Consider the following 27,774-nt stretch of genomic DNA (forward strand, 5'->3'; position numbering starts at 1 on the left):
TGTTTGTGTGGCTGTGTGTGCAAAGAGAAGGAGGAACATTCAGTATTTAGTGGTTCTGAATAAACAGACCAGCTGAAATGATGTGCTTATGCTGAGGGTTGCTTTGAAATTGTATTGTTAGTTATACAATAATATTCGTTAATGATTGCCCCTCCATCATTTAACTTCTTTTCCTCCTAATTATTAATGTGTATTATACGTACTACATGTACTATATTTACTGTTTATAAGGTTGGGGAAACTCAAAACATAATATCCACAACTTTTTGACATTTACTTACCTGGATGGCTGAGCATGCATCAAGAAGCTCCTGTTGGAAAAAATACCAATGTCTGCTATTGTTCTGTCCTCAGGCTTAAACTGGTATGGACTAATGCCACGTTTACATTTACATTTGGAGTTGCTGGTTGCAAACAGCATTCATTTCAACTTTAAAGTCATTATGACATCAGGAAACAGAGGTTTCCCTGATGTTTAGTATATCTGATTTGAAAAGTAAGTCAGAAATTTATTAGATTGCTTTGTTCGTGTGTGTGCGTGGATGTGTGTGAAAAACAAACAAACATGGGTACGTTCTAAAGAAAATACATTCACGTTGCATAATTTGGATTATGGGATTATGTGTTTGAGGAACATCAACATCAATCTCGGAAATATTAGGAGCATTTTATTTAAAATCCTTCTGCAAGGCCACCAATTACACAAAATTCAGTAACAGATCACAGGGCAACCCATTTTAAGCTATGTAGATGTCCTAGTGGTAGTGCCGGTCATCAGTTTCTTTAGTTTCAGTAAGCAACAAATGAGTCAACTGTGGCTTCAACTGAAATCCATTAAGAGATCTGTTTATTCACACATAGTCGGCCGAGCACATTTACTTTCACTTTTTCCAACATACTTCACATTTATAGTGTCTTTTTGTAGTGCCACACCTGACAGTTGCTCAGCATGTCTGCCGAAATCAAAACGCAAAGAGAAATATTGTCACAGGAGAAGAAAAAAAATTACTCTGATTTCCATATCATAAGAAAAACAATGTAAAAAAAAAAAAAAAAAACCTTTTTCGTTCCCAAAATTGATTTCACTTTTTATTTAAAATCCATGCTATGTCACAAATCTATATTTTTTGTAAAGACTGATGGTTTATAGCGCTTGTCTAAAAAAACTTAACTCTGAGTCTGAGGAACAGTTAAGCTACGTGCTGTGTCTTTCTACTGCTTTAGGTTCATTGAGTTGAAGCTTTGAGTGCTTACTGCATGAGCTCGTGCTCATCACATACTGTCTAAAAATACATTTTTAAAATGATCTGAATAAAAAAGGTTGATAACAAAACCATTTTTTAAATTCCTGTAGGTCATTAGTAGCATACAAACAAAATAGATCCTATGCATGCTTCAGCATGACTTAAATAAAGGCATCTTACACAATGTTCATAGGGGGAAAAAACAGATTCTCTTTAGTCTTTAGGCCAGCTCATTAGATTTTTTCCCCCCAAAATCTGGACCTGAGTGTAACCAGAGCTTGTCATTATTGCTACCACCTTTACAGTACCTAAAGGCAAGGGATGGAAAAAGAAAATCTTTTTTTAGATCCATAAATTATTCATAGAGTATTACAAATGCTAGATACACAGATTAGGTAGAGGCATGCAGTTTTCACTCTGGTTGAGCTAACATTATTCAGACTCAAACAGTTTTGTGTTTTTCCTCTCATCTACCTGGCAGAGAACAAGCGCTGCACTGCCTCAGACCTGTGTCAATGCACTCAGCATCATTTTCATCTTTGGCTTTGACGATCCACTTTCATGAAGAACTTTTGTACTTGCTGCGGTGCTCTGAATAAAATTTTAAATTGATTTTTTAAAAAGCTGGAATGTTCCTGTTTGCCCATCTGCTGTAGGTTTTTTCATACTGTTTATTCACAATAAGTCTTTTTGGAGAAGATTATATGGAATCAAGCATTTTGTATAAAACCCCGCTTGACTGTGGAAGCTACTGAAAAGATCCGATCGGTCTTTGATTCAACAAAAATAAATGGAGCAACTCAACTATCTTTGAACTGAATTCATTGCTCTTGGTGGAAAGCTAGTCCGTGAAAATAAACTATCAGTTTGAAACCACATTACAGCGTCAGTATAGAAGATTAAAATCAGTGCCCATATAATAAATGACCTTCGAATGTCCTATGTACTATGGAGATTATTTTAATTAAAAGCAAAAGACAAAGAAATTCATCAAAATGCTTTGCAGGTTACATTTTGCTGATTTAAATGAAAAGACCGTAATGTGTTACATTCACTCAGTGAAACTGTGAATCTGGTTCTCTGAGGTTTAGTTAAATATAGTTGTACCGATTGTGCGGCACCTTTGTGTGGAGACGACTGCTGTAGTGCAGAGCATCACTGCACAAGCAACTCAAGTTTTCTTCAGAATAAGGCATTTGTTGCCCTCTAGTGATAATTACAAGCATGGATGTGTTTCCACACAGGACAAAAAGCTCACTTTCATAACTCTGGGCCCAGAGCTTTTTTTGTGTGAGCGGCTCCAAATTTGTGTCGAGTTATTTTACATGTGTGATGTAAGATGCACACATGTATTCTTTTTAAATCTACATGCTACAGACCTAAATAAAACAATTTAAGTTAGCCCATATGGCAAGACAATTGTGGTGCAAATATGAAAACTGTTAACCCCTGAGCACAAGTCACTGTTCATATGTCCCCAAAGTTTAAGGTACTGATTTAGAGACATTTAGAGACCCGTACTATATGTGTGAATAACACCATGTAGGTACCACTCAACCCTGTTCTGCAAGTCTAAGAACAAGGCTCTATTTTACATTCATTTTGTCTCATTCACGCTCGTGTTATAGAAAATAAGTCAGCATGCTGCTTCTATTTTGTCACAAAAAAAAATTTAGTAACCAGTATGAATCTTCCAGTGGGGTTTTTTCCCTCCAGTTAGAGTTTATAATGCCTACAGTGTCAAATAAATCAGTAGTGAAATGTTCAGCGTGCTCGGGTTTATACACATAAAAATTTTTATAAGCTGTCTTTTTCTCTTGTATGTTTTCCAACTCTGGATGCCGTGATCCTGCCAAAGAGCTTTGTGTCATTGCACCTTCAGCTGCCACCATTAGAGTCTGTGTCCAAGTCTGAGGTTGTGGCTTCACTTCCAACTAGGGAGGGGTAAGGCCTTGGCTGGTCTAAGTTGACGTAGGTAACCTTCAAACTGATGTAGTGCTCTCCTTTCAGATTGGACAGGATGCGCTGCACTTCGGTAGCCAAGCTATGGAAGGTAGGTCTACACTCAGGCTCCGGGTCCCAACACGCCAGCATGATTACATAGCTGTGGAATGAATAATTGCGTAAATTATTGAATGAAAAGCTGAGTAAGTAAAAGAGTAAGCAGGTGAAGACACTACTGAATAACGGGCATTGTTTTTTCTCAAATACAAAGTAACATAGGATTAAACCCCTGTGATTTAGAGGTATGCAGGGTGGAATTGAGGCCACTAAAGACATCAACGTTACATAATGCCGACGTAGGACAGTTTTCCAATTTCATTGCACTATTGTACTATGTATGACTGTGCAATGACAATAAAGAGTTATCTTATCTAATAATGCCCATATGCTACGGGATAGTGAAAGGATGCTAATTCTTACAGGGTGTCTGGGCAATACTGTGGCTGCAGAAGCCGACGTCCCTTCAACAAGTACTGCGTGATGTCATAGGGGTCCACCTCTGGATACGGGCTAGCACCTCTGGTTAACAGCTCCCACAGTAAGATGCCATATGACCACTGTGAAACAGATAAAGAATAATATATTGTATGTATATTGATTGATTGATTTTGTTGAGTGATTGATTTAAAATGATCTTCATTGGCTTGATTAATTAGGCACACTTACAACATCAGACTTGGTTGTGAACTTCTGTGTTTGCAGGCTTTCGATGGCCATCCACTTTACAGGGAGCTTCACCCTTTTGTGATCTTGAATGCTGTAGTACTCCTTGGCATAGACGTCTCTTGCCATACCAAAGTCAGCAACCTTTACTGTGAAGTTTTCATCCAGCCTGTCAAGACAAAACATCTTAAGAATGGACTATCTAGTTCAAATAACATATTTCTACTTTACATTTCTAACATGTAGACTAGCACGTGTACAACGAGTGTCAGTGAATATCAACCATGTTCTCTATGATGAGATCTAATGGTGTAAGCTTATACACGTTGAGTCGTTTGGTACCGGGCCGTGAGAGTTAAGGTTTGGGTGTGAAATTTATGGTTTTTGGGCTTTTTAGCGTTTTTTATTATTTATTTTATTTTTCCCGTGTGTTATGAATAAATTTTCCTTTTTTTGGTATCGGCACTTGTTTTATTTTGTTGTATTCATCTGCAACACCTTAAAGGCCGGTACATGAAAATATTATCGGACATAAACTGGTCTGTGATGCAAAAAGGGCTGGGGACCTCTGATCTAAACTATCTTTCATGTAGAAAAAAGAATCTAAAATGAAAATGATTTTTATTTTCAAAATCATGTTAATGTACATTTGTCACTTTTATCTAATACTTTTTTTTAACATTGCAGAAAATAACTAATAATTTTAAAAGATGCCTGAAAGCTGATGAATTTATTAACCAGCTTTGTAATGAACATCAAATTATTTTCATGAAATAATTTCATTTTGCTATATACAACTGACTACAACAATGTGTTCACAAATTTAAAACGGCTAAAACTGCAGAATTATTTCCCCTTATGGCCAACAACAAATACGTTTTCTTGTAGTGAGTCAAAGTCTTTAATATCAAGGCCAGTAATCAGTGCATGAGTCACACTCACATGCAGTTACGCGCAGCCAGGTCTCTGTGAACAAATTTCTTTTGGGCTAAGTACTCCATTCCCCTGGCAACCTGAAGACCAAACCCAATCAGGTCTTTCACTGTTGGATTCTGTAAAGGACAAAGAGTTTGTAAAAACAAATAAAGAGAGATCTAAGGACAAAACTTGTAATGGCGTGAATAGAGCATCTTCACAGTCCCCACAGTTTAATTTACCCTGTTCTTAGAACGGATGAAATGGCGCAGATCTCCATGCTTCATATATGGCAGAACCACCAGGGGGAGCCCTTCTTTGGGCAGCATGATACCCAACAGTGACAGTATGTTAGGGTGGTTAAAGCCTTTCATAATGATCCCCTCTCTGAGGAACTGGTCTACTTCCTGGAAATCTGTTATCCCTGTTAATAAAACACATATAATAAAATACTTTAATCTACCAGCCAGCAGCTCACAAAACACCAATTTGTTTTATGAAATAAACTGATATTCACTTACTGTTCAGTGATTTAATAGCACAGTGGATTTCTTTCTTGTTGCTGTCTAACAGGTATCCATGATAAACTGTCCCAAAGTGACCTATATTAGAAGAAAATTGCCTTATAGGAATTCTGTGCTAAATTGGCAAACTAGTAATAACAATTGTACAATACTGAGGTTCACCTTTGCCAATAATCTGACTATCCTCAATTGAGAGCATCTCAGGTGGGATTAGCACATCTTTGACCTCTTCAAGAATATTGGAATTCAGGCTAACCATTGAGATATTGTCTCGTGGCATCAAAGGAACAGATAGATGATCAGAGCTGGCACTGTACAATAAACCCTGGAAAGCCAGTCCTGCTGAACCTGAAGTTTGATAGTAAAGATCTATTGTAATGCATTAGAGAAAAAACATAAACAGGCAAAAAATAACTGATAAAATCTGAGTACATGCGAAGAATGAAAAGCATGAAAGTATTTAATGGACTGGGATAAAAAAAATAAAATGATTATCTATGCTCAAGTTGATAATGTTCCTCAATAATAATAATGTTCCTAAATAACTTTATTAGTCAGGTTGTTCTTTGACACATTAAACTGAATCAGTTCATGGCTTGAATCTCTCACCCTGTCTGTAGTCATCTGTTGGAGAAGAAGAATTATTGTTGGTCAGGCGTAGATTATGTGACATCATCGCTGATAAGCGATTCTCTATGGTGGCTGGAGGGGTGAATTCAATCAATCAAAATCAGTTAACAAAGAAAAATCATAGAGATGGACGGGACAAAATACATTCTGAAGGTGTGCATATAAATTTAAAATAATAGCATGGTCATTTTTATAAGTTTTTAGAATACACAGTTACAAGGTGCTTCATGCCACCTGCTAGAATATGATCTCAGTGGATTAGCTGAAACCTTATGTCATGAGCTTGGCCATGTAGAGCTTTTTATATATACATTTTTTTACTAAATTGTGAATGACACAAGGGAAGAATCCACTGAGGATAATGTGTGAAGCACCGGTTAGCCGAAGGTCAGCTAAGAACGACTGACAGATGCATGTAATTAAAATTTGTTGCAAGATTGCTTAGTAAAGTATGTCAGTTTATTGAAATGCATCACAAAATAGCAAAGTCTTTCTCACCTCTCTTTTTTTCCCTTAAATTAATCATAACAATTAATGCAAGGGCAGCTCCTACTACCAGTGCGGCAATGATGCCCAGGATAATGCCTGCAATCGCATTGTTGTTGAAGCTGTCATCAAAGAGCACTGTACCCATATCATAAACGTCATGGTTCACAAACACCTGCAGCAGTGGAAAATATGATCCCTCTTGTTAAATACATTTACTTAAATATGAATCTCCATAAGTGATTTAGGATGGCTTAAACAGATGATTCTTACCCTAACAGGCAGCCCGTTGCTGGGAACAACCAGGCCTTTAGGAATCCTGCAAGTCAGCTCATTTTGCAAAACCTGCGCTTTGCAGACCGCATCACCAATGGTCATTGTGATCTTCATACATGTTTGTACTGCATCCAATTTTTTATGCTGTTACAAATTGAAAAAGGGTTTAAATATTAAAACACAAGTAGTAATTGTTGTCTTGTGAAGAATGCAACTACTGTTCCTGAGGTTTTTGTACAAACAGCCAAACAAATGACAGAGTGAGAAAAACTGCACATGAGTGTGTGGACATACATGCAGTGAAACCTCGTCCTCTCCTGGTTTTAGAAGTAATATACTGTCATCATTTTCAAAGGGAATGACTTGGGCATTAGGGTAGTAGGAAAAGTTACTTTTCCAGACGTCATTTTCCCCATCTATGTGAATAGAAAGCACTCCAGTTTTAAAAATGGTATCTGGAATTTGTTCTGGAAAAGCAGGAACCCAGCACTCCATGTGTGTGGCATTTCTTGTGCCACTGCAAACCTGAGGTAAAACAAAAAAATAATATGCTGTTTGCAATCACGTTAAAATTAATTAACTGAAAAATGTAACTGCATTAGAAAAAAATCCCAGTATAGTTTTACAAAACCTTACTTACCCGCTGAAGACGCTCACTGAAGTGAGATTTCAGAGTGTACTCAACCACAATTTTGTTAGCAACATCAAGATTCTGACCTTCTATCACCAGCTTGGAGCCTCTGTAAGGCAATATAAATTAGCATACCTGCTAGTTTTGATGAGGAACTTGGTGGTAAGCCTATTAGTTAGACCAGTTTAGTGTCATACCTTTGGAAACTGCAATTCGGAAACACAGAGTTTATAACAGGATTATTCTTGTAGGAAAACATCTTAGTGTCATTCACTTGAAGGCTGTCAATAATGACTTTCACAGGTAGTTCCCCAACAGCCTCAGCAGCTTCTGTGTGGCAGACGATTGAAGACAAAGTCCCCTTTCCTTCAGAAACACTGAAAGCAATAAAAATTCAAATAACCAACTATACATAACTAAGGCTACCTGCTTAAATGCACAGCAAAACCAATGTGTTGTAGCGTCTATGTTACTCACTTTTGAATGGTGCAGTTTTTATCTCCAATTTTGACATTTCTTGTTACTCCTGTGTTAAGATATCTGCCTGTTAATGTAACCACTGTTCCTCCAAACAAGGGCCCGTAATCAGGCTTGATTTCTGTTATGCTGGGTGTCTAATAAGAAACACACAAAGTAAATCACATCGTGATTCCAAAATGCATTACAGGAATTATTTCTGATAATTAGAAAACAGAATGGGTGGTGCCATTTAAAAATTGATCTCACCACAAATGACAAGCCAGAAATCTGAGCTGTGCCTTCAACTGAGAAAATGCCCTCCACCTCTCCCTCATTCACTTCCAGAGTGATGTTGAGTCCCTGGTTTGGTGTCTCTTCCCTGATTTTGCACACCAGTCTGTATTAGAGACACAGGGAATGGCATGTCTGTTAGTTCTATGAAAGAATATGAGCCATCTGATGTTTCCCATAAAGGGATGACAAACAACTAACAGAATAAAAGACAAATCATGTGAGAGAGAAGATAAAAGTTAATCACATGCAAGAGCGTCATATTTACGAGTGGCAACTGAAAGTCAAGGTTAAGTGCTCAGAGCATTATGAGAACTCCCCGAGCTGTTTTGCGTATAGCAGCATACAAGACTATGGTCGATGATCAGCCCTAATTAAAGCTATGAAAAGTTTCATTCAGGAAAACTTATACAGGGAGTGCAGAATTATTAGGCAAATGAGTATTTTGTCCACATCATCCTCTTCATGCATGTTGTCTTACCCCAAGCTGTATAGGCTCGAAAGCCTACTACCAATTAAGCATATTAGGTGATGTGCATCTCTGTAATGAGAAGGGGTGTGGTCTAATGACATCAACACCCTATATCAGGTGTGCATAATTATTAGGCAAAGTCCTTTCCTTTGGCAAAATGGGTCAAAAGAAGGACTTGACAGGCTCAGAAAAGTCAAAAATAGTGAGATATCTTGCAGAGGGATGCAGCAGTCTCAAAATTGCAAAGTTTCTGAAGCGTGATCATCGAACAATCAAGCGTTTCATTCAAAATAGTCAACAGGGTCGCAAGAAGCGTGTGGAAAAACCAAGGCGCAAAATAACTGCCCATGAACTGAGAAAAGTCAAGCGTGCAGCTGGCAAGATGCCACTTGCCACCAGTTTGGCCATATTTCAGAGCTGCAACATCACTGGAGTGCCCAAAAGCACAAGGTGTGCAATACTCAGAGACATGGCCAAGGTAAGAAAGGCTGAAAGACGACCACCACTGAACAAGACACACAAGCTGAAACGTCAAGACTGGGCCAAGAAATATCTCAAGACTGGTTTTTCTAAGGTTTTATGGACTGATGAAATGAGAGTGAGTCTTGATGGGCCAGATGGATGGGCCCGTGGCTGGATTGGTAAAGGGCAGAGAGCTCCAGTCCGACTCAGACGCCAGCAAGGTGGAGGTGGAGTACTGGTTTGGGCTGGTATCATCAAAGATGAGCTTGTGGGGCCTTTTCGGGTTGAGGATGGAGTCAAGCTCAACTCCCAGTCCTACTGCCAGTTTCTGGAAGACCCCTTCTTCAAGCAGTGGTACAGGAAGAAGTCTGCATCCTTCAAGAAAAACATGATTTTCATGCAGGACAATGCTCCATCACACGCGTCCAAGTACTCCACAGCGTGGCTGGCAAGAAAGGGTATAAAAGAAGAAAAACTAATGACATGGCCTCCTTGTTCACCTGATCTGAACCCCATCAAGAACCTGTGGTCCATCATCAAATGTGAGATTTACAAGGAGGGAAAACAGTACACCTCTCTGAACAGTGTGTGGGAGGCTGTGGTTGCTGCTGCACGCAATGTTGATGGTGAACAGATCAAAACACTGACAGAATCCATGGATGGCAGGCTTTTGAGTGTCCTTGCAAAGAAAGGTGGCTATATTGGTTGCTGATTTGTTTTTGTTTTGTTTTTGAATGTCAGAAATGTATATTTGTGAATGTGGAGATGTTATATTGGTGTCACTGGTAAAAATAAATAATTGAAATGGGTATATATTTGTTTTTTGTTAAGTTGCCTAATAATTATGCACAGTAATAGTCACCTGCACACACAGATATCCCCCTAAAATAGCTCAAACTAAAAACAAACTAAAAACTACTTCCAAAAACATTCAGCTTTGATATTAATGAGTTTTTTGGGTTCATTGAGAACATGGTTGTTGTTCAATAATAAAATTATTCCTCAAAAATACAACTTGCCTAATAATTCTGCACTCCCTATATATCTAATCTGCCTCCTGAAACCAAACTAGAACTGAGTCCACAGGAGCAGGCCTAATAGCTTAAGGCTCTACCTTCTACTCTACTTTTGGAAACTCTAGGAAAAAAAATAAGCCTGTACTCTGAGACCCAAGAGGACAACTAAATTCAATAAGGACGAACTGTAATCACTCATCTGCCTGCTTTCCTGGGCGTTGCTTTTCTGTTCTTGACATCACTACGCTGTCAGTCTCAACGCTGTTATAGTTATTCTTGTCCAATAATCTTTTTCCCTGCCTCCTCTGAGCCAATCAGCCCCAAATTATTGTTTTGCACAAAAATTTGACCAAAGATGTCACTGAGATGTTAAGAACAGAAGTTCATATGTCTGAATTAAAACATCAGTTATATAACCAATAAAAAGCTCAATACCATCATTTTTTAATTAAGTCTGAGCAGCACGTTGAGCAGCACTTCCAACACGAGGAAATGGACTACACGTGGGATTGAACTACTCACCTGTTACTATTGCTCTTTTCAGGCAGGACATCACACACGGTCCCCGAGCCCACAGTAACGATGTGGGTTTTGCCGCTGATGATGTGCGGCCGCAGAACAGACTGAAATTCTGATCCGCACAGCGTCACTTCAGTCACACCACCAGCGGGAGCCATTTTAGGAAAAAACTGGAAAAATAAAATTACCAACATAAATCAGTAGCTAATTATGTGTATGTATAATCAGTGTGACTGGAGGAACTTTATGACTCATTTTGTTTAACCATGCAATGGCTTATCACAGAGTCACACAGAGTGACAGATCTACCTCTGTTATGATAGGTCTGCAAGACTTTTTGTTCCACTGTGAGCTACACTCCTCCTGCCTTGAGCAGATTCCCGAACACCAACCACAGTTCATGAAAGACGGAGCGTTCAAACACATGGGGCACGTCTTAAAATGTGCACACCCTGGTCCTGTAGAAGGCACCCTGAACATCTTGATCGTGGAGAGAGTAAGATGAGGGTGTTATAAAAGACATACAAGAGAAAATTCATCAAGAGATAAGCAGTACCTGTGGAAGGTATTACGAGTGTTACCTTATTTCCAACCACAAAGAGAAGTGAATCCTCAGAGTACACAGCTGCGTTCCTCGAAACTGCAGTCTCTCCCAGTGAATAGTTGGCAAAAATAATATGGTTATAGGAACTTAGAATCACCTAAACATGTGAAACAGAGAGGTAATGTCGCGAGGATTCATGGAAATCATAGCAAAAACATCTACATTCAGTACTTTATAATGCATTCAAACTACAGCGTACTCTCCAGCCCAACACCATGTTGTTACCTGGAGTATCCTCCCATCTGACGTGCCAAAATGGCCCACCGTATGAGTCCCAATCGTGTTCACCAGAACTGAAGTAAACAGTACATTTCTCATCTCACTGTTGAAGAGATCGACTCTGTAGTATGGCTTTGACACCAGAGTGGGCTCATCAGTGCATCTGCTATCAGAGTTCTGTACAAGCAGAAAAAACACATTTACACATGGACAGCTCAAGGAGTTTCATCTTCAGCATATCTGCCTCTATCAGCACTGGGCTCATTCTAGAATAAGTACATGAAGACGTGTTTGTGTGACAAGAAAAAGGGATAGAAAAAAATTCTTAATTTTATTCATTTATAGAGGAAGTGCTGTAGTTTCCTCCAGTCATGGTAACAAGCCGTGAGTGGAAAGTCATAAAACAGCAGTGACCTCAGCTTTGTTGACTTGGTGACTGTTTCTCAGAGTAGTTTCTGTCTTCTGCTGAAACTAAACATTTGCATGGTGGGCGTGCAAAACATGAGTTAGACTGGTTTAAAAAAAAAGGTCAGCATCCAGAGAAAAAGCAGGATTTGCAAGACTGGTGAGGTAATTAAGCTGACCTGCTCCAGCATGCCCATATTTGAGTTCTCACTTCAATGTCCAATTTTTACACCATTTGAGCTTCTCAGACTTTAATGCTTAAATAGAAATACAGTTCACTGTATTGAACACACCAGATTCAATAAGTAAAAATCTGGGATTCTAAAGACAGCTTCATGACTCTTTTAACTAATATTTTCTGACTGATTTTCTTCCTCCTTGCCCCTCACTTCTTTCATATTCATCCTATTTCCTACTCAAATAGAGATGAGTACAGTCCAACACTGACCCTCCCCTTGAAGTTCCACATTTTTATCAGCAGGATTTATAGCTTGTGTTTCCTGGCACACATTCCCGTAGGTGTACATGCCTGTGGGAGCTCAAAGGACACAGACTGAGCGCCATAAAAGGAAAGACCACACCTTTATTTTATTTTGACGTGAGGAACCATAGCTACATTCAAGGTGTTTCAAGAGAGAGGTGTGCATGTTCTTATAAGGCTGAACCTGCCTTTACCGTCCAGTACCTTTCTCCTCTGTATTGGTTTGTGTATTTGGAAGTTGAGGAGGAAATATTCCACAGTGAAATCCACTAACCTGCTAGGACTGGAAGGACACGTGTGCTGCCCTGAGGCAGTTTGTGTCCTCTCAGTTATTTGTTTTAAAATGAAAAGAAACCGCAACTGTTTTTATACCAAAGCCTTGTACTACAAACAGTTCACACCTTTTCATTGAGAAAGACTGAAACTTACTGAGCAGTGACTGAAACAGAACAGAGTAATGGTGTCGCAACATGCAGGTCACACCAGTGACTCATCCACCCCTCCCTGTTCTCTCTCTCTCTCTCTCTCACACACTCACCTTCATCAGATTTACCACAGGCAAACATCATTTTAATTTTCAAGATTTATGGACTAACTTTAGTTTTACTTTGAATATACAATCCTTTATTGCTCAAGAAAATAATAATACTGTACTGTAAACCACTTTGCTCTCATCACAAATGACTTAATAACACAATGCTTGTCTGGACAAACCATTTCCTGTATGGGCATATAGTGATATTCTGATGACACTCGAGCATAAAAAAAAAAAAGAGTTACTCACTTCATGTGGGCAGTTCTCACATGGCTGGAAGTGGCAGAGACCTCTGGATAGCTGCTCTGTACTTGACTTACAGCAGGCCTCCTCACCAGCCTCGATTTCTTGGTTTATTTTAGTTAAAGGAAACGCACAGAGGGCTGAGTTCTTCTGAGGCTGGCCATGCTTGTTTACCTCCGCGAACACCCCATACAAAACATTTTCTCCCTCAGCTACCCTCAGCTCATCAGCCAAGTCCTTCCCAACTTGCCCGAAATGTGCTGCCTGTAATCCATTATAAACAGTACCCTTGAAAGTCCCTCTCCTTCTTCTCCTGCGCTTTGGCTCGTACCGACACTCCAAAATAAGCTCTCTGTACATCCACATCTCTGGATTAGAAATAGACAGTCGTCCCAGACGAGTCTGAAAAGCTGAATCGTTTTTGTAGGGATTTTCCCTCTGCAAGGAAAGAAAGTAGACATAATCCTCGGCAGAGAAACTGTAGATGTAGTTAATGCTGTAAGAGTCACGTAGTCCAGGAAGCACTGTCACGTTTGTGACCATGTCAAAGCCATCTTCAGTTGAAAGTGGCCTCAGCACTGATAATGACCTCCTTGGGTACATCTGTGTTATTCTCTCATTGACAGAGGCTGCAACAAAGAAGTATGATGTCTGCCCATCTTCAGCGATCATGGCCTTGGTACCAAATGGGCTGGCCACACAGTCATGACAGTAGGTTGGAGAGTTCCTTTCTTTTGTGTATAAACATTGAGGTGCAGGAGCTTCAAGGGTAATGTCAGTAAAGTAACAGATCCCATACCGAGTACTTCCACAAATGTACAAGTATGGAACTAGATTTAGAGCAGGATCCAAAAGCAGAATCTCATTGTCTGTATCCACTGGGTCCTCAGGTTGAACTTCTACATCGCATGCCAGACAGGTTTCACAATCAGGACTGCCTATAGGTCCAGTTTTCACCTCCCATATTATATTCATAGAACTGTTGACTCCCACTACTGCATTCTGATATCCAATGTAAACTTGTTCATTATCCGGGTTCACTGCAATGTTCTGTATTGGTTTCTGGGTTTGGAAGTGGGGGAGGGAATATGTTACAGTGAAATCTATGGAACTCTGAGGTGTAGAAGGACACGTGTGCTGCCCCAAGGCAGTTTGTGATAGCATCCATATCCATACTGTCAACAAGGCAGTCAAACTGACCATTTCCACTTTATGGTCTGCTGTGAATAAATGCTACCTATAAGACAGTTTTCTCAAAGAAAACATTCTGGAGAACCAGCGGGAGCTCTGCAAGAAAAAGCAGAGAAGGAATGTTGAGATTCACCAGACAGGGAGCTGTTCCACTGGATTCTCACATTCAGCCGAGATTCTCCACTTCATACTGTAAACATTTTAGCTTACTTAATCTGAGACACAGCTGGAGAACTGAGGAAGGAGGAAAGTATCAGCTGCTTTTTTTCTTTTTCTTTTTGAGGCTCTTGATTAAGCATTTCCTTATCTTCAGCTGCAAATGCCTCATTTTAAAAGGTAGTATTACCTAATATACGCAGTCACGGCATGTAAAACCCAACAAGAATTTGCGAGGATAACGATACAATCTAAAGCGGACAAGAAACAACGCGTTGTAACATGTGGAGAAACCATGGGAGCGTTCAGCCCACCAAAACTACACAAAATACATACAGAGTAACAACTACATTACATGTGTCAAATACACAAAAGTAATAGTTATTATCAGTGCAAAACGGTCATGGAGGCTTATAAAGGACTACGTTACTGTAAATTTCATATTACTATATGACATAACTCCTAATGAAAACCATGATACTACTACAGTTAGAATCATTTGTATTAACTCGAACTGTTTGGATAGGAATCATTAACATGGACCACTAGCTGAAAGTTCTCCGGAACCAATAAAATTTAAGAAATCTTTAACAACTTCTTTAACAAATTTGAATCCCTCAGAGATACGTATGCTAGTGAAGTTCCACTCACCTGACAGCGACTGAATACCTCTATCAATGAGTTTACACTGGCACTGAATTCCCCCATTCCTTTAAGATCTCACGTCAAAAAAAAAAAAAACAAAAACAGGAAGTTACTAACCCTTCACAATAAAAGCATTCCAGGCCAGCGGTCTTGTGTCTAAAGGGTGATTTAAAAAAAAAAAAAAATCAGGTCATCAGACCTACAGAGAGATTTGCATTTTTACAGTTGTATGGCACTGTATCGACGGGAGATCTGGATAAATTATAAGCCAAATTTCATTGAAAAAATAAATACTGTGGAAATTAATATCCTTAAATCCTGCCATTATCGTGCCAAGGTACATCTAAATGTCTGGACCAATATTCATTTGGTTATTATTACACAACAAACGATAATTCGTGGCGTTTTTGTGCTGTAAAAATGAGAATGACACTGCCCATTCAAACAAGTTTTCTAATATGATTCAATGTTTAATTTTTTTTAAACTGTTAAAGACCGGAAATGCCATCATCATTCTGACTCGCTTGACTGTGGACTGTGATATTCCCTAAACGGGTTCTGCCCTACCAAGCCGCGCCTGCAACGAGGAAGTATGAAGTAGTTGCGAAATTTGGCCATCCGCATAATTTCCTCTCCAAGAGAGCTTTGTCATATTTCATCCTGAGACATATTTCCAGTCAGACTTAAATTTTTGTGGAAAAAATCTTGGCTTATGAAAGCAGTCTGTAGCTTATATCAGCGCCTGAAGGACATTTGCCAAAAATACTTTGCTTTTGGATGAGGAACAGTTTCTCCTCAGCAGCCAGAAAGTTATGGGAAGAATCTATTCCATTCTCCTGACAGATCACCTAAAATGTATTAGTGATATAAAACACACATGGAAAAACCTCAACTTTGCTCTGTTGGATGATAGTACATGGAGGCTGTAAAAGTTGAGGCCAAAATGACCATCACTGTCATCAGTGTGCCAACAGAAATGCTATAATGTGGATTTATACTCCGAAGTTAAACATCTACTACTGAATCCAAAGTTCAAAGTAAGCATATGCTGCAGTGTCACTCAGCAGGCTTTCACTTCCAGACCTAAAACCATAAAAATCCACAAGCAACCATTACTCCTAATGTCATAGAAAAAGTCTGAGGTAGTGCAGGAGCAAAAAAAGAAAAGAAGTTTTTTTCTTTCTTTCTTTCTTTTTTTTTAAACTCCACAAGGACTTGCTGGACTGAGTCAGAGTGAGAAACTAATCAAACAATCTGCCAAAAACAATAGCTGTAAGGCCATCATGTTTGCTCCTCAGCTTACATCTGTGTATCTGACAACCTGACTCATAAGACATGGGCCAAGCAAACAGACTTAGAGCTCACTGCAGTTTAGATTTTGATTTGGCCCGATATTAAATCCCCAGAAGACTGTTTAAAGTAAGGGTATTCAAACTTTTTATTATTATTATTATTATTATTATTATTATTATTATTATTATACCATTTTGGAAGTGGAAGTGAAACTGTACCATCTGAAATGTTGTGTTGTCTATGAATTTCATCTATAACTTCAAAAATTTGGACATCCTAACAACTTTTTAAAAAAATTATTATTTGCTAATCTTGTGTGTTCCCCAGTCACACCATAGTTACCCTGGTAGCCTGTTTATTTCTCTGTCTGATGATAATAATGAGTCACTTTTGGTCCATCCTACACATACAGTACTACATTCAGTTGTTTTTTTTTTTTCTTTGACTGCTAGACTGAGATTATAGATTATTTTATTGATGCATGAGGGGATTCTGTGAGTTTCATTAAGGACTTGAACGTTTATGTATTAAATCCTGCTTTTAGACAAACATTTGATATTCAGATTTAAGGTGAGCACAGTGAAACTAGAGCTAAAGAGAAATTCAGCCAGAGAATCATAAATAATTCACCTGCACTTTCCTACTCGCAGGAGAAAACATGAAAAAGTGAGAAACGTTTATTGTTACCCAACACTAAGCTGTTACAGAGAGACAAAGGTTACAAAGTTTCGAGTCGCCCTCTAGTGGTTACAGAAAGCGTTTGTTAGTGGGACCTTGCAGAGACTGAATCGAAACTGAAATACTTTCCTGAAAACGGCTGCGTTTGTTTTTTTCTTTTTGTCACAACCGGTTTACATTAAGTTCCGGGTTTTGACTGGACAGTTCTTTCTCTAAGCTCTCTCAGATTTGCCTTCAACTGCTTTTACAAAATGTCAGAAATCTCTGAAATCGATGAAGGATTCTACTCCCGACAACTGTAAGTACCAGCGATGTTGTGCCAAAAAGTGCACACCTGCCAAAAAGTGACCGGCGGTATCGTCTAAAAAAATGAATGATTGCTGGTATTTAAATTGTTTTAAATGACTTATGACACTTTGTGTTCTTTAATCTGCACAGTTATGTTCTGGGCCACGAGGCGATGCACCGAATGGGCTCAGCCAAGGTCCTCATAGCAGGAATGAAAGGTCTGGGAGTAGAAATAGCCAAGAATGTGGTCCTGTCCGGAGTTAAACATGTCACTGTCCAGGACGAAGGAATGACAACATGGAGCGACCTGTCATCTCAGGTATCCAAGAAGGATGCGTTTGAGCTGATTGCATAAACACATAAATATACAACACACTTTAGGAAGCCTGTGTGATGAAGGGTTACTAAACCGAGCTGATTGTGATCCTGGTAATGGGATTTTTGTTTTTTCAAACCTGTTTTTCTTTTCAAATGTTATCAGACTTTAGGATGAAAATGTGGCACTGATATCATTCCATGATTAAATAAATCCTCAATATTTCAATATTAAGTGATCAAATGATTGTGCACATTTAGTTTTGCTTTTCCTTTCACGACTGAGGACACCCGCCTTCTTTATCATGCACTGGGAAACACCTGATACATTTTGAGATTTCTCTTTCACTCTTGAGCCTTGACACAGGCAAAACAACAAATTCAAACAAATTCATTTATTTTCTTTCATTGATACAATTCAGAGTCATGGGGGGATGAGTGGAAGAGAATGGATGGATAGATGGATGGATGGATGGTCAAACGTAATAAAGCAGGTGGACCTTGGGTTGAGATTGTTTTGTCTTCAATTTTAATTGTTCCCAACAGTTTTTCCTGAAGGAGTCTCATCTTGGTCAGAACCGGGCTGCATGCTCGGTACAACAGTTGGCAGTTTTAAACCCGCATGTGGTTGTGGAACAATATACTGGACCACTAGATGAAAACCTTCTTCTGCAATATCAGGTATTTTAATCTTTTTCCCAACAATACTGTGCTGATGTCCACTAAGGTTAAAATAATATTTTTTTTAAATTTCTGGACCCAAGAAACTTTCTGCCCTTCATTAAATTAATATTCAATTCATCAAGGCCAAATCACAGTTCACATCAAGCAAAAAACACTTTTCTGAGTAGGGGTGCTATGTTTTTACAGGTAGTGGTCCTCACTGACTCCTCATTGGAGGATCAGAAGCGTTTTGGGGAGCTGTGTCATTCACATGGAATTAAGTTCATTGTAGCAGACACCAAGGGGCTCTGTGGGTAAGATAAACTCTGGAACATGTACTAAATCAACATTATGGAACAATCAAGAGAAAACTCTTAATTGCAGTCAGCTGTTCTGTGACTTTGGGGAGAAATTTGAGGTCTTGGACCAGGATGGAGAGATGCCTGCATCAGTGATGATACAATCTATTTCTAAGGTAAAACTTTCCATTTTATTTTGTGCTAAAGCTAAATTGCAGATCCAGCCATACATTTTGAAATCCTCGTACTTCATTTATTTCTGTGTAATGTGTATAACAGATCGTATGAGAGGAACCCTAAGTGAATCCAAGATATGCTTTCAAACTCTGACCATTTTAATGACTAACAATCCTTGAACCAGATTGTCCAAGAAGTGTTGCAAATAGGTTTACTTAACAGGCTTAAGAATTGACAGTTAGCATGTCTTTATTTTAGGATAATCCTGGAGTGGTGATCTGCACAGATGACCAGAAGCACGGACTCTCAGATGGCGATAAAGTTATTTTTTCTGAAGTGCAAGGCATGACAGAACTAAACAATATGGGCCCCGTGGGAATTAAAGTCCGGGGTCAGTGTTGGCAATTTCTTTCCTCAAGTTTTCTTTTCATGACATTTTCAACCTCTATGACGATCACCACTCTAAAAATCTGATGCAATTCGAGATTTTTTCTTTTTCTTCTTTATCATCTGCAGTCATTATAGTTTTATATTTTCAGCATTGGGTTTGTATTATTTTTCAGTAAATCTACTTTTAACTTTTTTAATTTCAATTTACCATAAAAACCTTTGTCATTTGTCATCTCAATCATTAGGCCCGTATTCCTTCAGCATTGGTGACACTTCAGCCTTTTCTGAGTATGAACGGGGTGGAGTGGTGAATGAGGCTAAACAGCCAGTCCTGCTAAATTTTGTAGGTGCAAGCGTTTTGTTTCTACTTTAGCTTTTAAACAATAAATCCATTGTTAATGAAATAATCTCATTTTAATTGCAGAAACCACTGAGTGAGGCTTTACAGGACCATGATCTGCTGGTAATGAACGACTATGGAAAAATATCTCGGCATCAGACCCTGCACTTGGCTTTCCAAGCACTCCATAGCTTTGTGAAGAAAGAAAAGCGACTCCCTGGTCTCTGGTCCCAGGTCTGTAAATCCAGCTACAGTGTTGTAGTTTAACTATTAAAGCAATTTACAGGACTGTTTCTACTCACTTGTTGGTGCTTCTACAGTCTGATGCAGATTACCTGCTAACCATAGTGAGAGAGCTAAATGAAGTCGCACAACTGGAAGAGCTAGATGAGGTCACAGTACAAAGCCTGTCGTACACAGCCCAGGGGGATTTGGCTCCCATCAATGCTTTCATAGGAGGCTTGGCTGCTCAGGAAGTCATTAAGGTGAGGTCTGAAGAAAATGCCTGAAAATGTTCATCTTTTGGGGGGGGGGAGGGTTCACTCATCATAAACTATTACTGTTTACACTGTATAATAAATAACATTTGTATTTAGCTGAGTTGACCAAGTATTGTGTGTCTTTTGTAATATTCCTGCAGGCATGCAGTAGGAAATTCACACCTCTTAAGCAGTGGCTATATTTTGATGCACTGGAGTGCCTGCCTGAGGATCAGCCGGCAGAATGCTCATTTGCGATGGTATACCTTTAAAATATAGATTCCCGGGCTATCAAACAAGCTCTCCATTTGACTGATATGAACAGCATTAAGGCGCATTTAATCTGTCTCTTTTCCTTTTCATAGAACGGCACAAGGTATGATGGACAGATTGCTGTGTTTGGCTCCGCGTTCCAGGAGAAGCTTCAACGGCAGAAGTATTTCCTGGTGAGGACTGATTTGACATTTGTCCAACAGAGGGCACACTCTGCACTGTAATGCAGAAACTCCATGTGTGTTTTTCTTTGATCTTGTCTGGTGTAAATGATGGCACATTCAGGAAAAAGCTGTGATTCAGGTGGCATTTCCTGGCATCTTTGTAAAGGGGCTCTTTAACAGTACTTGGCACTTTCCCTGTTTCCTTTAAAAGTGTGATTTTGTGCTGGGTTAACATTTTTAAGGGAGACAGTGTATGCATTTATTTTACCTTTGTCACAAACTCTGCAAGACATCAGGAAGTACAGGAGCTACTGAATGCCTAATCTCTATGTAGTGATGAGCAACAACAGATGAATGACTTTCTGCAACATTGTAAAACACATCTGACAATTTCATTTTTTTTCCTGTTACTTTCAAGGTTGGAGCTGGTGCTATCGGCTGTGAGCTTCTTAAAAACTTTGCCCTTATGGGGCTTGGTGCAGGAGATGATGGACACATCACCATAACAGACATGGACTCAATAGAAAGATCCAACTTGAACCGCCAATTCCTGTTCAGGACTCATGATGTCGGGGTGAGAAGCCACACAGTATATTGTATCACAATTCTGTAGTGAAAAATGTAAAAAAGTATCATAGCACATCTCTGCAAGTTAACAGGGCTTTACTTACAGGAGAGGCTTGTGATGAAGGTATTATTACAGCCTGAGATGGCTTGTTTTAGTTAGTTTCCTAAGCGGCTCTATCAAAACAAAGCTAGATATTCATCTTGAATTGATTAACTCTTTATTATCATTTTGTTTTTAATACATTTTCTTGTTCACATACGTTATGTCACAGACTAACTTTTCCATTTTTGTGCGTTTGTCAATTGGCAGAAACCTAAATCAAAAGTTGCAGCCAGAGCTGCGTGTGACATAAACCCACAGATGAGAATCACAGCGCACCAGAATCGCCTGGATGCTGACAGTGAAGGAGTATACGACTACTGCTTCTTCATGGGCCTCGATGGAGTGGCTGCAGCCCTTGACAACGTGGAAGCCAGTGAGGACACTTACTGTCACTATATTATAAAATGAAATTACAAGTCAAAGTCATCTTTATTGTTAATATCGCCATAGGTTCAGGACATACCCACATACCCATGGTGTGCAAAAGAAGACTAATTATGAATAAGAAAAGAGATGTAAAAATATGGGGCATGGGTATTTAAAAAATGAGGTATTGGTGTAAAAATAATGAATTATACAAATGTTATTATAGCCTATATACAGCATTTCAGTCTACATATAAGATGTCAAGTATAAAAATTATTTTGCAGTCTATAGAAATGATATAAAAACATTCACAGTTTATATTTACAGTAAGTATAAGGACTGTACATGTACATTTCTAAGCTTTAACCCACTGTTTCTGATGGCCAGGGGTCTATCTTGATGGACGCTGTGTGCAACACCAGAAGCCAATGCTGGAGGGGGGCACTCTAGGGACCAAAGGTCACACCCTGGTGGTGGTTCCTCACCTGACGGAGTCTTATGGACCGGCTAAATCAAGTTCTAGCAATGCTATCCCGCTGTGTACTCTCAAGAACTTCCCCCACCGCATTGAGCACACATTGCAGGTATAAAATCAAGTTGTTCAGCTTTGTGTTCACTTTTGTTGTAACGGGAATTTATTGCATCTAATACCAGATGACCAGTGAATACAATAGTCACTATGTATTATTGGTATATAGTTTAGTAATTAGCACAAAGAACTGGGATTGTTCTGTGTGATATTAAAAAGTGTCACTAGTGCTAGATAAAATCAGGGTATCACCAAAATCAGTGCAATGCAGACTCCACCCAAGACCTGCTGAGGTAATGCTGTTAAAATTCATATTAGCTCTTAAACATAACAATGACCAAAACATTTGAAATGACTGCAGACTTTCTTTTGCACAGTGCTCTGCAACAGAAAGTCTTTTTTATTGTGTTATTAATTCTTTTTTCACTAATCTGGTCTTGTAATTGTTTCAGTGGGCGAGGGACCAGTTTGAAGGACTGTTCAAGCAGACACCTGAAAATGTAAATTTCTTCTTGAGGTAAGATACGATGATACCATCCTCATGCGATTTTCCTGTGTTGGCGCCAAAAGCGAGACGGTGTCTTCACCAGTCTGGTGTTACTTAGCATGGTCATTTTACGATGCTTTTCCACTTTCTTACAAAGCATTCCAGCGCACCTACAAAACAGCTAATGAAGTGGTTCAAGCTCGTTATTTAGTTTTATTAACAGGAAAACATTTGGTTGGCTTTCAGCAGTAAAGCCCTTGTAAGAAATTACATAAACAGTCTGTCTTGCCAAGTCTCCTCTCTGTAATGTATAATCCACAGCAGTTTTCTACTAATAATAGATGCATTCTTTGATAATTAGAGGCTTTGTGGTTTAGGAACCATCCATCAAATTTTAAAAAAGAGATTAGATGACAGGAAAGAGTGCTATATGATGTGAAATGGATGAATCAGTGAATCTGCTGGATTTTAATTGTGAGATTTAAGTACATGGCTAATCTTTAAAAATTAATAACCACTGTATCAAGCTTTACATAATGCATTGACCTAATTATAACACACAGAAGTGTCATCAAAGGCAGATTTAAGCTTCCAGGTCGAAACTATGTCTGAGTACTGAGGCTCGGAGCCATCCTAATCCAGCCATGTTTTGAGATTTGTCTCTGTTTGTTTTAGTGAGATTAACTTAATCTGCCACGACAGTAAAAGCATTTACTCTTTCTTGTTTCTATATGGAAGCAAAAACTGGGCCTAGAGCAAAAATGGTGCTTGTGAGTTTAAACAACCATTCAAATTTTTCATATTGCACAGTTTTTTAGAGATAAGGGCGCTTGTCTACTAAGATAACCAGTTTTTCCCGGCCCTCCTTCTAGCGCAATCCTGGAAAAGTTTTCTGGGCATTTTTATGAGACAGATCAGCTACATGTCATAGTCCAGCAAATAATAAGTCATGGTTCATGAGGTTATGGAAAGGAAGCTTTTTTTGTTGCTGCTGTTTTAATGCCACACCCATACAGTTCTGTGTACAGCTATGAGTATGCATGTTCCTGTTCAGGCATGTTTTTTGTTTCCTGAGCGAGCGCATATTAATGGCGCAAGAACTACCCATGTGTGGGTTTAGAGTTGTACTGACCAGCACCTGATAAACTTACTCAACACCGTCTTCTCCTGCCTATGAGTCAAAACACTCAGAGAAATCTCCCCTTTGAGTCACTTTCGAGACAACACTCAAAATATTTTTTAGTCATTCTCTTCTGTGACACAGGTATAAACAGTTTTGGGGGGTTTCCAGTAAGGCTTGAGTCAGGTTGACGTTGCAGGTCATGTATGCCACGTGTGTTGTTTTTAAAGTTTACTTTCAGCCAAGTCATGTTGCAAATAAAAATCGAATCTTTTATTGTGAAGGTTCAACCCACAGAATGCATCAAACATATTATTATTACCTTTCGATAGCCTGCGCTTTGTCTTTCTGCTCAGCCAATGATTATTATTATTATTATTATTATTTGCTCTGTCACTGAATACAACTATTGCTGCTCTATTTTCCACAGGGATACGGCATTTATAAAGCGAACTCTAGATCTTGGTGACACTGAGGCCTTGGAGATTCTCGGAGGAGTGTGGAGCAGCCTGCATGACATGGAAGCTGGAGGACAGCGTCCAAAGTCCTGGGAAGACTGTGTGCGCTGGGCACGTTGCAAGTGGGAGACCCTGTTTAACAACGAAATCCGTCAGCTTCTGCACTGTTTCCCTCCCGATGAGGTAAAAAAGCAACTATCCTGGTGCCAAAAATGTAACATGTGTAATTTGTCTCCATGAACACACAGGGGCACTGTTGTGCAGGTAGGATATTTGCATTCCAAACAGTGAAACACTAAAGTGAGATATTTGAACAATAGGAATTGCATTTTTCACATTTCACTTCATGGAGTACTGCAGCATATTTCCCCAGGAGTAGATGGCAACATTAGCCCTGCTGAAAACCCTGAAAAGCACTACTGATAAACAGGGTCTCTTGAGGGTCTCTGAGGGGTTTTTAGTCTGTTGAAACGTGCAGACAGAGCGGTGTCACATGTTGCTGTCATACCTTTGGTGTAGGAGGGTGCACAGATCAGTATCAGCCTAAACAAACCCTCACTAACCCAAGACTTAGAACACTAACAAGCTGTTTTCTAACAGAGCTCCAGCAGTGTTTTGCAATGTTTTAATATTTATTAATGTAGCTTTTGGTATGGCATTTTTTTATTATTAAATATAAATATTCTCTTATCTAATCATCACAGCACATGATACAGAAACTCTGCGTCATTTGTGGTTTTGGCTTTGGTTCTCTCTCTTTTTTCCCCTCCATACTTCTCTTTGTCCTAGTTACGTAAAAAGAGTTATAGTTTTATTGTTCTCGTTGACAGTCAGTTTTTACCACAGACCTTCTGGGGGAACTATGATAAGGAAGCTAATGTCAGTTAAAAGTCAAAAGCTAAACTGACCAAAGCTGGTACATGGGCAACACTGATGACTGCACGGCTACTGTGCTCTATGTTGCCACAGCATCTCAAGTTGGAAAAGCAGAAAATACCAGAAGTGACGGGTGAGAGAAGTGGATTGACTGACTGCTTTGTTTAAAATAAAGCAGTCAGTCAATCCACTGACTGTAGCTCAGGTGGCAGAGCAGGTCAGCCACTAATCAGAAGGTCGGTGGTTCGATCCCAGGCTGCCTCCTGGCCGCATGCCAAATATCCTTGGGCAAGATACTAACCCCGTGTTTGCCTACTGGTGGTGGTCAGAGGGCCCGGTGGCGCCAGTGTCCGGCAGCCTCGCGTCTTTCAGTGCGCCCCAGGGCAGCTGTGGCTACAATGTAGCTTGCCATCGCCTGTGTGTGAATGGGTGAATGACTGAATGTAGTGTAAAGCGCTTTGGGGTCCTTAAGGACTAGAAAAGCGCTATACAAATGCAGGCCATTTACCATCTAAATAGCGAAAAATAAATTGAGTTTCTACCATATCTCTCTATACCACACAATTTATATGTTTAAAAGGGTTTCTACACTCATCTGATCTAACCCTGCTTAATACTATTTAATAATTTACAACTCACTCTTCATCGGTACATAACCTGACAGTATACATGTATGACTATTGAATGAGTGTAGATGAAATGACAAGAGATTTAAAGGTATCCTGTCACAGAATTTGCTGTATTTGTGAGAGAAATTATATTCAGCTCTTAAACTGCTTAATTAACAGCAATTAATTGAATTGTTGATAAATTTGGCCATGTAGCTATTTGGTTCAACTCTCTTTTTCTTAACAACCAGAACAAAGTTGATTTCAAGTAGAAATTTCCATTATTAAAGTCTTGTAGAGACTTATTCTTAAGTCTCTACAAGAAAAAAAGAACAATTGGTCAAAGAACCTTAGGAGGCCCCAAAAAGTCTTAAATGAAAGTGTCATCCTTCTTTTTAAGGACAAATCACTGTTTTGGCCCCCTCTGACCCTGAAGAGAAGGCCAACAACATGCCTGTTTCTGAAAAGGACAATGTTGTTGGTGCCTTTTGGCTGCTATACAATGCCCCCCCTGCAGTGAAAACTGGCACCACCAGTAGGAGACTCTCTCTTTCTCGGCATATGGACCATTTGGAAACATCAAAGCTCTCAAGTCCCTTTGTTCCTTTATCAGACATACAAATTGTGTAGTAAACACACAGCTGATAACAATATTAGTGTGACTGCACCAAAGGAAGGTAGTTGACTTGCTTTGTTAGAATAGTAAAGTAGTTGTCAGGCTTTATCCAGTAAATCACTAATGCACTGGAGTCGTCATGCATTAAATATCATATAAGCTGAAAATGTAAAACCTAATCTGTTTTCTTGTGTGTTTTTGTTTGGAATATAGCGTCACCTTCATTATATGTAAGGCAAAGATCTCACCATGACAGTCATAGGTTTACTCACCAAGTTACACTTATATTTATATAAATGTTTTTAAAGAATAAAAGTGAAATGATTTTACATCTGTTACTCGCTGCGATAAAGGGATTTTCTTCTGCCTCTGTTTAGAAGACCACTCATGGCTTGCCCTTCTGGTCTGGATCCAAGAGATGCCCTCACCCCCTGACGTTTGATCCTAGCATTGTGAGTAGTGTCTGGTCCAGTTCTTCATCCAGTAGCAATCATATACATAGTAGATGGTAATGAGAAAACATACCACAGTATACTGATAACCACTCACATTCCTTCTTTATCTTGTCTGATAGTGGCTCTTCCTCACTCTGACCATATAATTGAGTCTTATCTCAGGTACACATGGGCAATAAAAGAGAGATAATAATCTGCTTTCTAGACACATTCAATTCATGTTATTCTCCTTATCAGTGAATTGAAAGCAGCATTGCAGAGAAGTGAAATAATGGAACTGTACTGTGCTTGTTTGATAAGTAGAAGTTACTGCCACTCTATGCACAATATAGATGCGCATTTTTGGGAACACTGGAGAAATTATTGCAGCTATATATGCCATTAAGGGAAGTAATTGGTATTACTTTAACATTGTTCTGACTCTATTCTCCTTTTTTAATACGTTCCTTTCCACAGTTTCACCATGATGGCAGTGCTTCTGTAATAGACCGTGTTTAACTAGAATGTTAAATGTATTTTCCAAAACATTATATTTTCTTCTTCATCAAGACTATGTGATTGTTGTGTTGTAGACTACTCATATTGAGTACGTGATGGCTGGAGCTAATCTGTATGGGCAAATCTATGGGATCAAAGGGACAAGGGACTTGACCTCCATCAGAGGAATCTTAGAAAATGTCCATGTGCCAGCTTTCACTCCCAAGTCCTCCGTGAAGATTCATGTTACTGACAAGGAGATGGAGGAGGAGAAAACACGTGAATGCGATGATGCGGGTCAGTTAGTTCAATTTTTTTTATTGTTACCAACTCGCTTTCTTCCAGCACGTCTTATCTTTACATATTTTTCTCTTTCTCTGCCACAGAAAAGGTCAGACTTGAGGAGTTGAAAGGAAAGTTGGCCTCACCCTCTCTGAAGAGCTCAGCTCAGATGTACCCTATCGACTTTGAGAAGGTAGGGCAATAGGACGATGACACCTCTGCCTCAGACTTCAGAGAAGCTGCAGATAGTGACATCTTCATCTGAGCTGTTTCAACAGTGGTTTTAGCAGGGTAGAGTTATATATTTTTAAACTGTCCCTCCTGCTTTCAAAAATTGTAGCAATATAATGATTATTGAGTCAGACAACTCAGATATAAAATGTGTACTTTTATGTGAGAA

At 39.2% G+C, this 27,774-nt stretch overlaps 2 protein-coding genes across 4 annotated transcripts in view; one reads left to right on the forward strand and one right to left on the reverse strand.

Moving 5' to 3' along the window:
* Positions 1 to 648: 648 nt before the first annotated feature.
* Positions 649 to 15,173, reverse strand: LOC120715134 (macrophage-stimulating protein receptor-like). 3 transcript variants are annotated; one of them, XM_040001983.1, is made up of 21 exons: positions 15,078 to 15,173; positions 13,086 to 14,366; positions 11,422 to 11,592; positions 11,174 to 11,293; positions 10,902 to 11,072; positions 10,596 to 10,762; positions 8,100 to 8,229; positions 7,851 to 7,987; positions 7,571 to 7,750; positions 7,383 to 7,482; positions 7,037 to 7,267; positions 6,740 to 6,886; positions 6,479 to 6,641; positions 5,960 to 6,052; positions 5,513 to 5,698; positions 5,348 to 5,428; positions 5,069 to 5,250; positions 4,854 to 4,963; positions 3,915 to 4,080; positions 3,669 to 3,805; positions 649 to 3,348 (listed from the first exon to the last, which is right to left on the reverse strand). In XM_040001983.1, exons 2-21 carry the CDS (start codon positions 14,280 to 14,282, stop codon positions 3,123 to 3,125), a joined length of 4,095 nt encoding a protein of 1,364 aa, XP_039857917.1. In that variant the 5' UTR covers positions 14,283 to 14,366; positions 15,078 to 15,173; the 3' UTR covers positions 649 to 3,122. The 3 variants fall into 3 exon arrangements, with proteins under 3 accessions (XP_039857917.1, XP_039857898.1, XP_039857908.1); XM_040001964.1 differs by having other exon boundaries at positions 5,513 to 5,719; XM_040001974.1 differs by lacking the exon at positions 15,078 to 15,173 and having other exon boundaries at positions 5,513 to 5,719; positions 13,086 to 15,047.
* Positions 15,174 to 17,129: 1,956 nt separating this feature from the next.
* The window catches only part of uba7 (ubiquitin-like modifier activating enzyme 7), a 32,572-nt gene continuing 21,927 nt past the window's right edge, over positions 17,130 to 27,774 (forward strand). The window contains exons 1-19 of the mRNA XM_040001993.1: positions 17,130 to 17,340; positions 17,481 to 17,649; positions 18,192 to 18,326; positions 18,516 to 18,622; positions 18,693 to 18,783; positions 19,043 to 19,175; positions 19,420 to 19,517; positions 19,599 to 19,748; positions 19,835 to 19,999; positions 20,155 to 20,253; positions 20,359 to 20,439; positions 20,849 to 21,004; positions 21,308 to 21,473; positions 21,854 to 22,050; positions 22,448 to 22,512; positions 24,033 to 24,243; positions 26,538 to 26,612; positions 27,188 to 27,389; positions 27,479 to 27,567. Of these exons, the coding sequence (XP_039857927.1) occupies positions 17,294 to 17,340; positions 17,481 to 17,649; positions 18,192 to 18,326; positions 18,516 to 18,622; positions 18,693 to 18,783; positions 19,043 to 19,175; positions 19,420 to 19,517; positions 19,599 to 19,748; positions 19,835 to 19,999; positions 20,155 to 20,253; positions 20,359 to 20,439; positions 20,849 to 21,004; positions 21,308 to 21,473; positions 21,854 to 22,050; positions 22,448 to 22,512; positions 24,033 to 24,243; positions 26,538 to 26,612; positions 27,188 to 27,389; positions 27,479 to 27,567 (2,436 nt within the window). The 5' untranslated portion in view covers positions 17,130 to 17,293. The remainder of the gene's footprint in view (positions 17,341 to 17,480; positions 17,650 to 18,191; positions 18,327 to 18,515; positions 18,623 to 18,692; positions 18,784 to 19,042; positions 19,176 to 19,419; positions 19,518 to 19,598; positions 19,749 to 19,834; positions 20,000 to 20,154; positions 20,254 to 20,358; positions 20,440 to 20,848; positions 21,005 to 21,307; positions 21,474 to 21,853; positions 22,051 to 22,447; positions 22,513 to 24,032; positions 24,244 to 26,537; positions 26,613 to 27,187; positions 27,390 to 27,478; positions 27,568 to 27,774) is intronic.

Source organism: Simochromis diagramma, unplaced genomic scaffold (assembly GCF_900408965.1).
Source record: "Simochromis diagramma unplaced genomic scaffold, fSimDia1.1 OVJJ01000320.1, whole genome shotgun sequence".
Lineage (NCBI taxonomy): Eukaryota > Metazoa > Chordata > Actinopteri > Cichliformes > Cichlidae > Simochromis > Simochromis diagramma.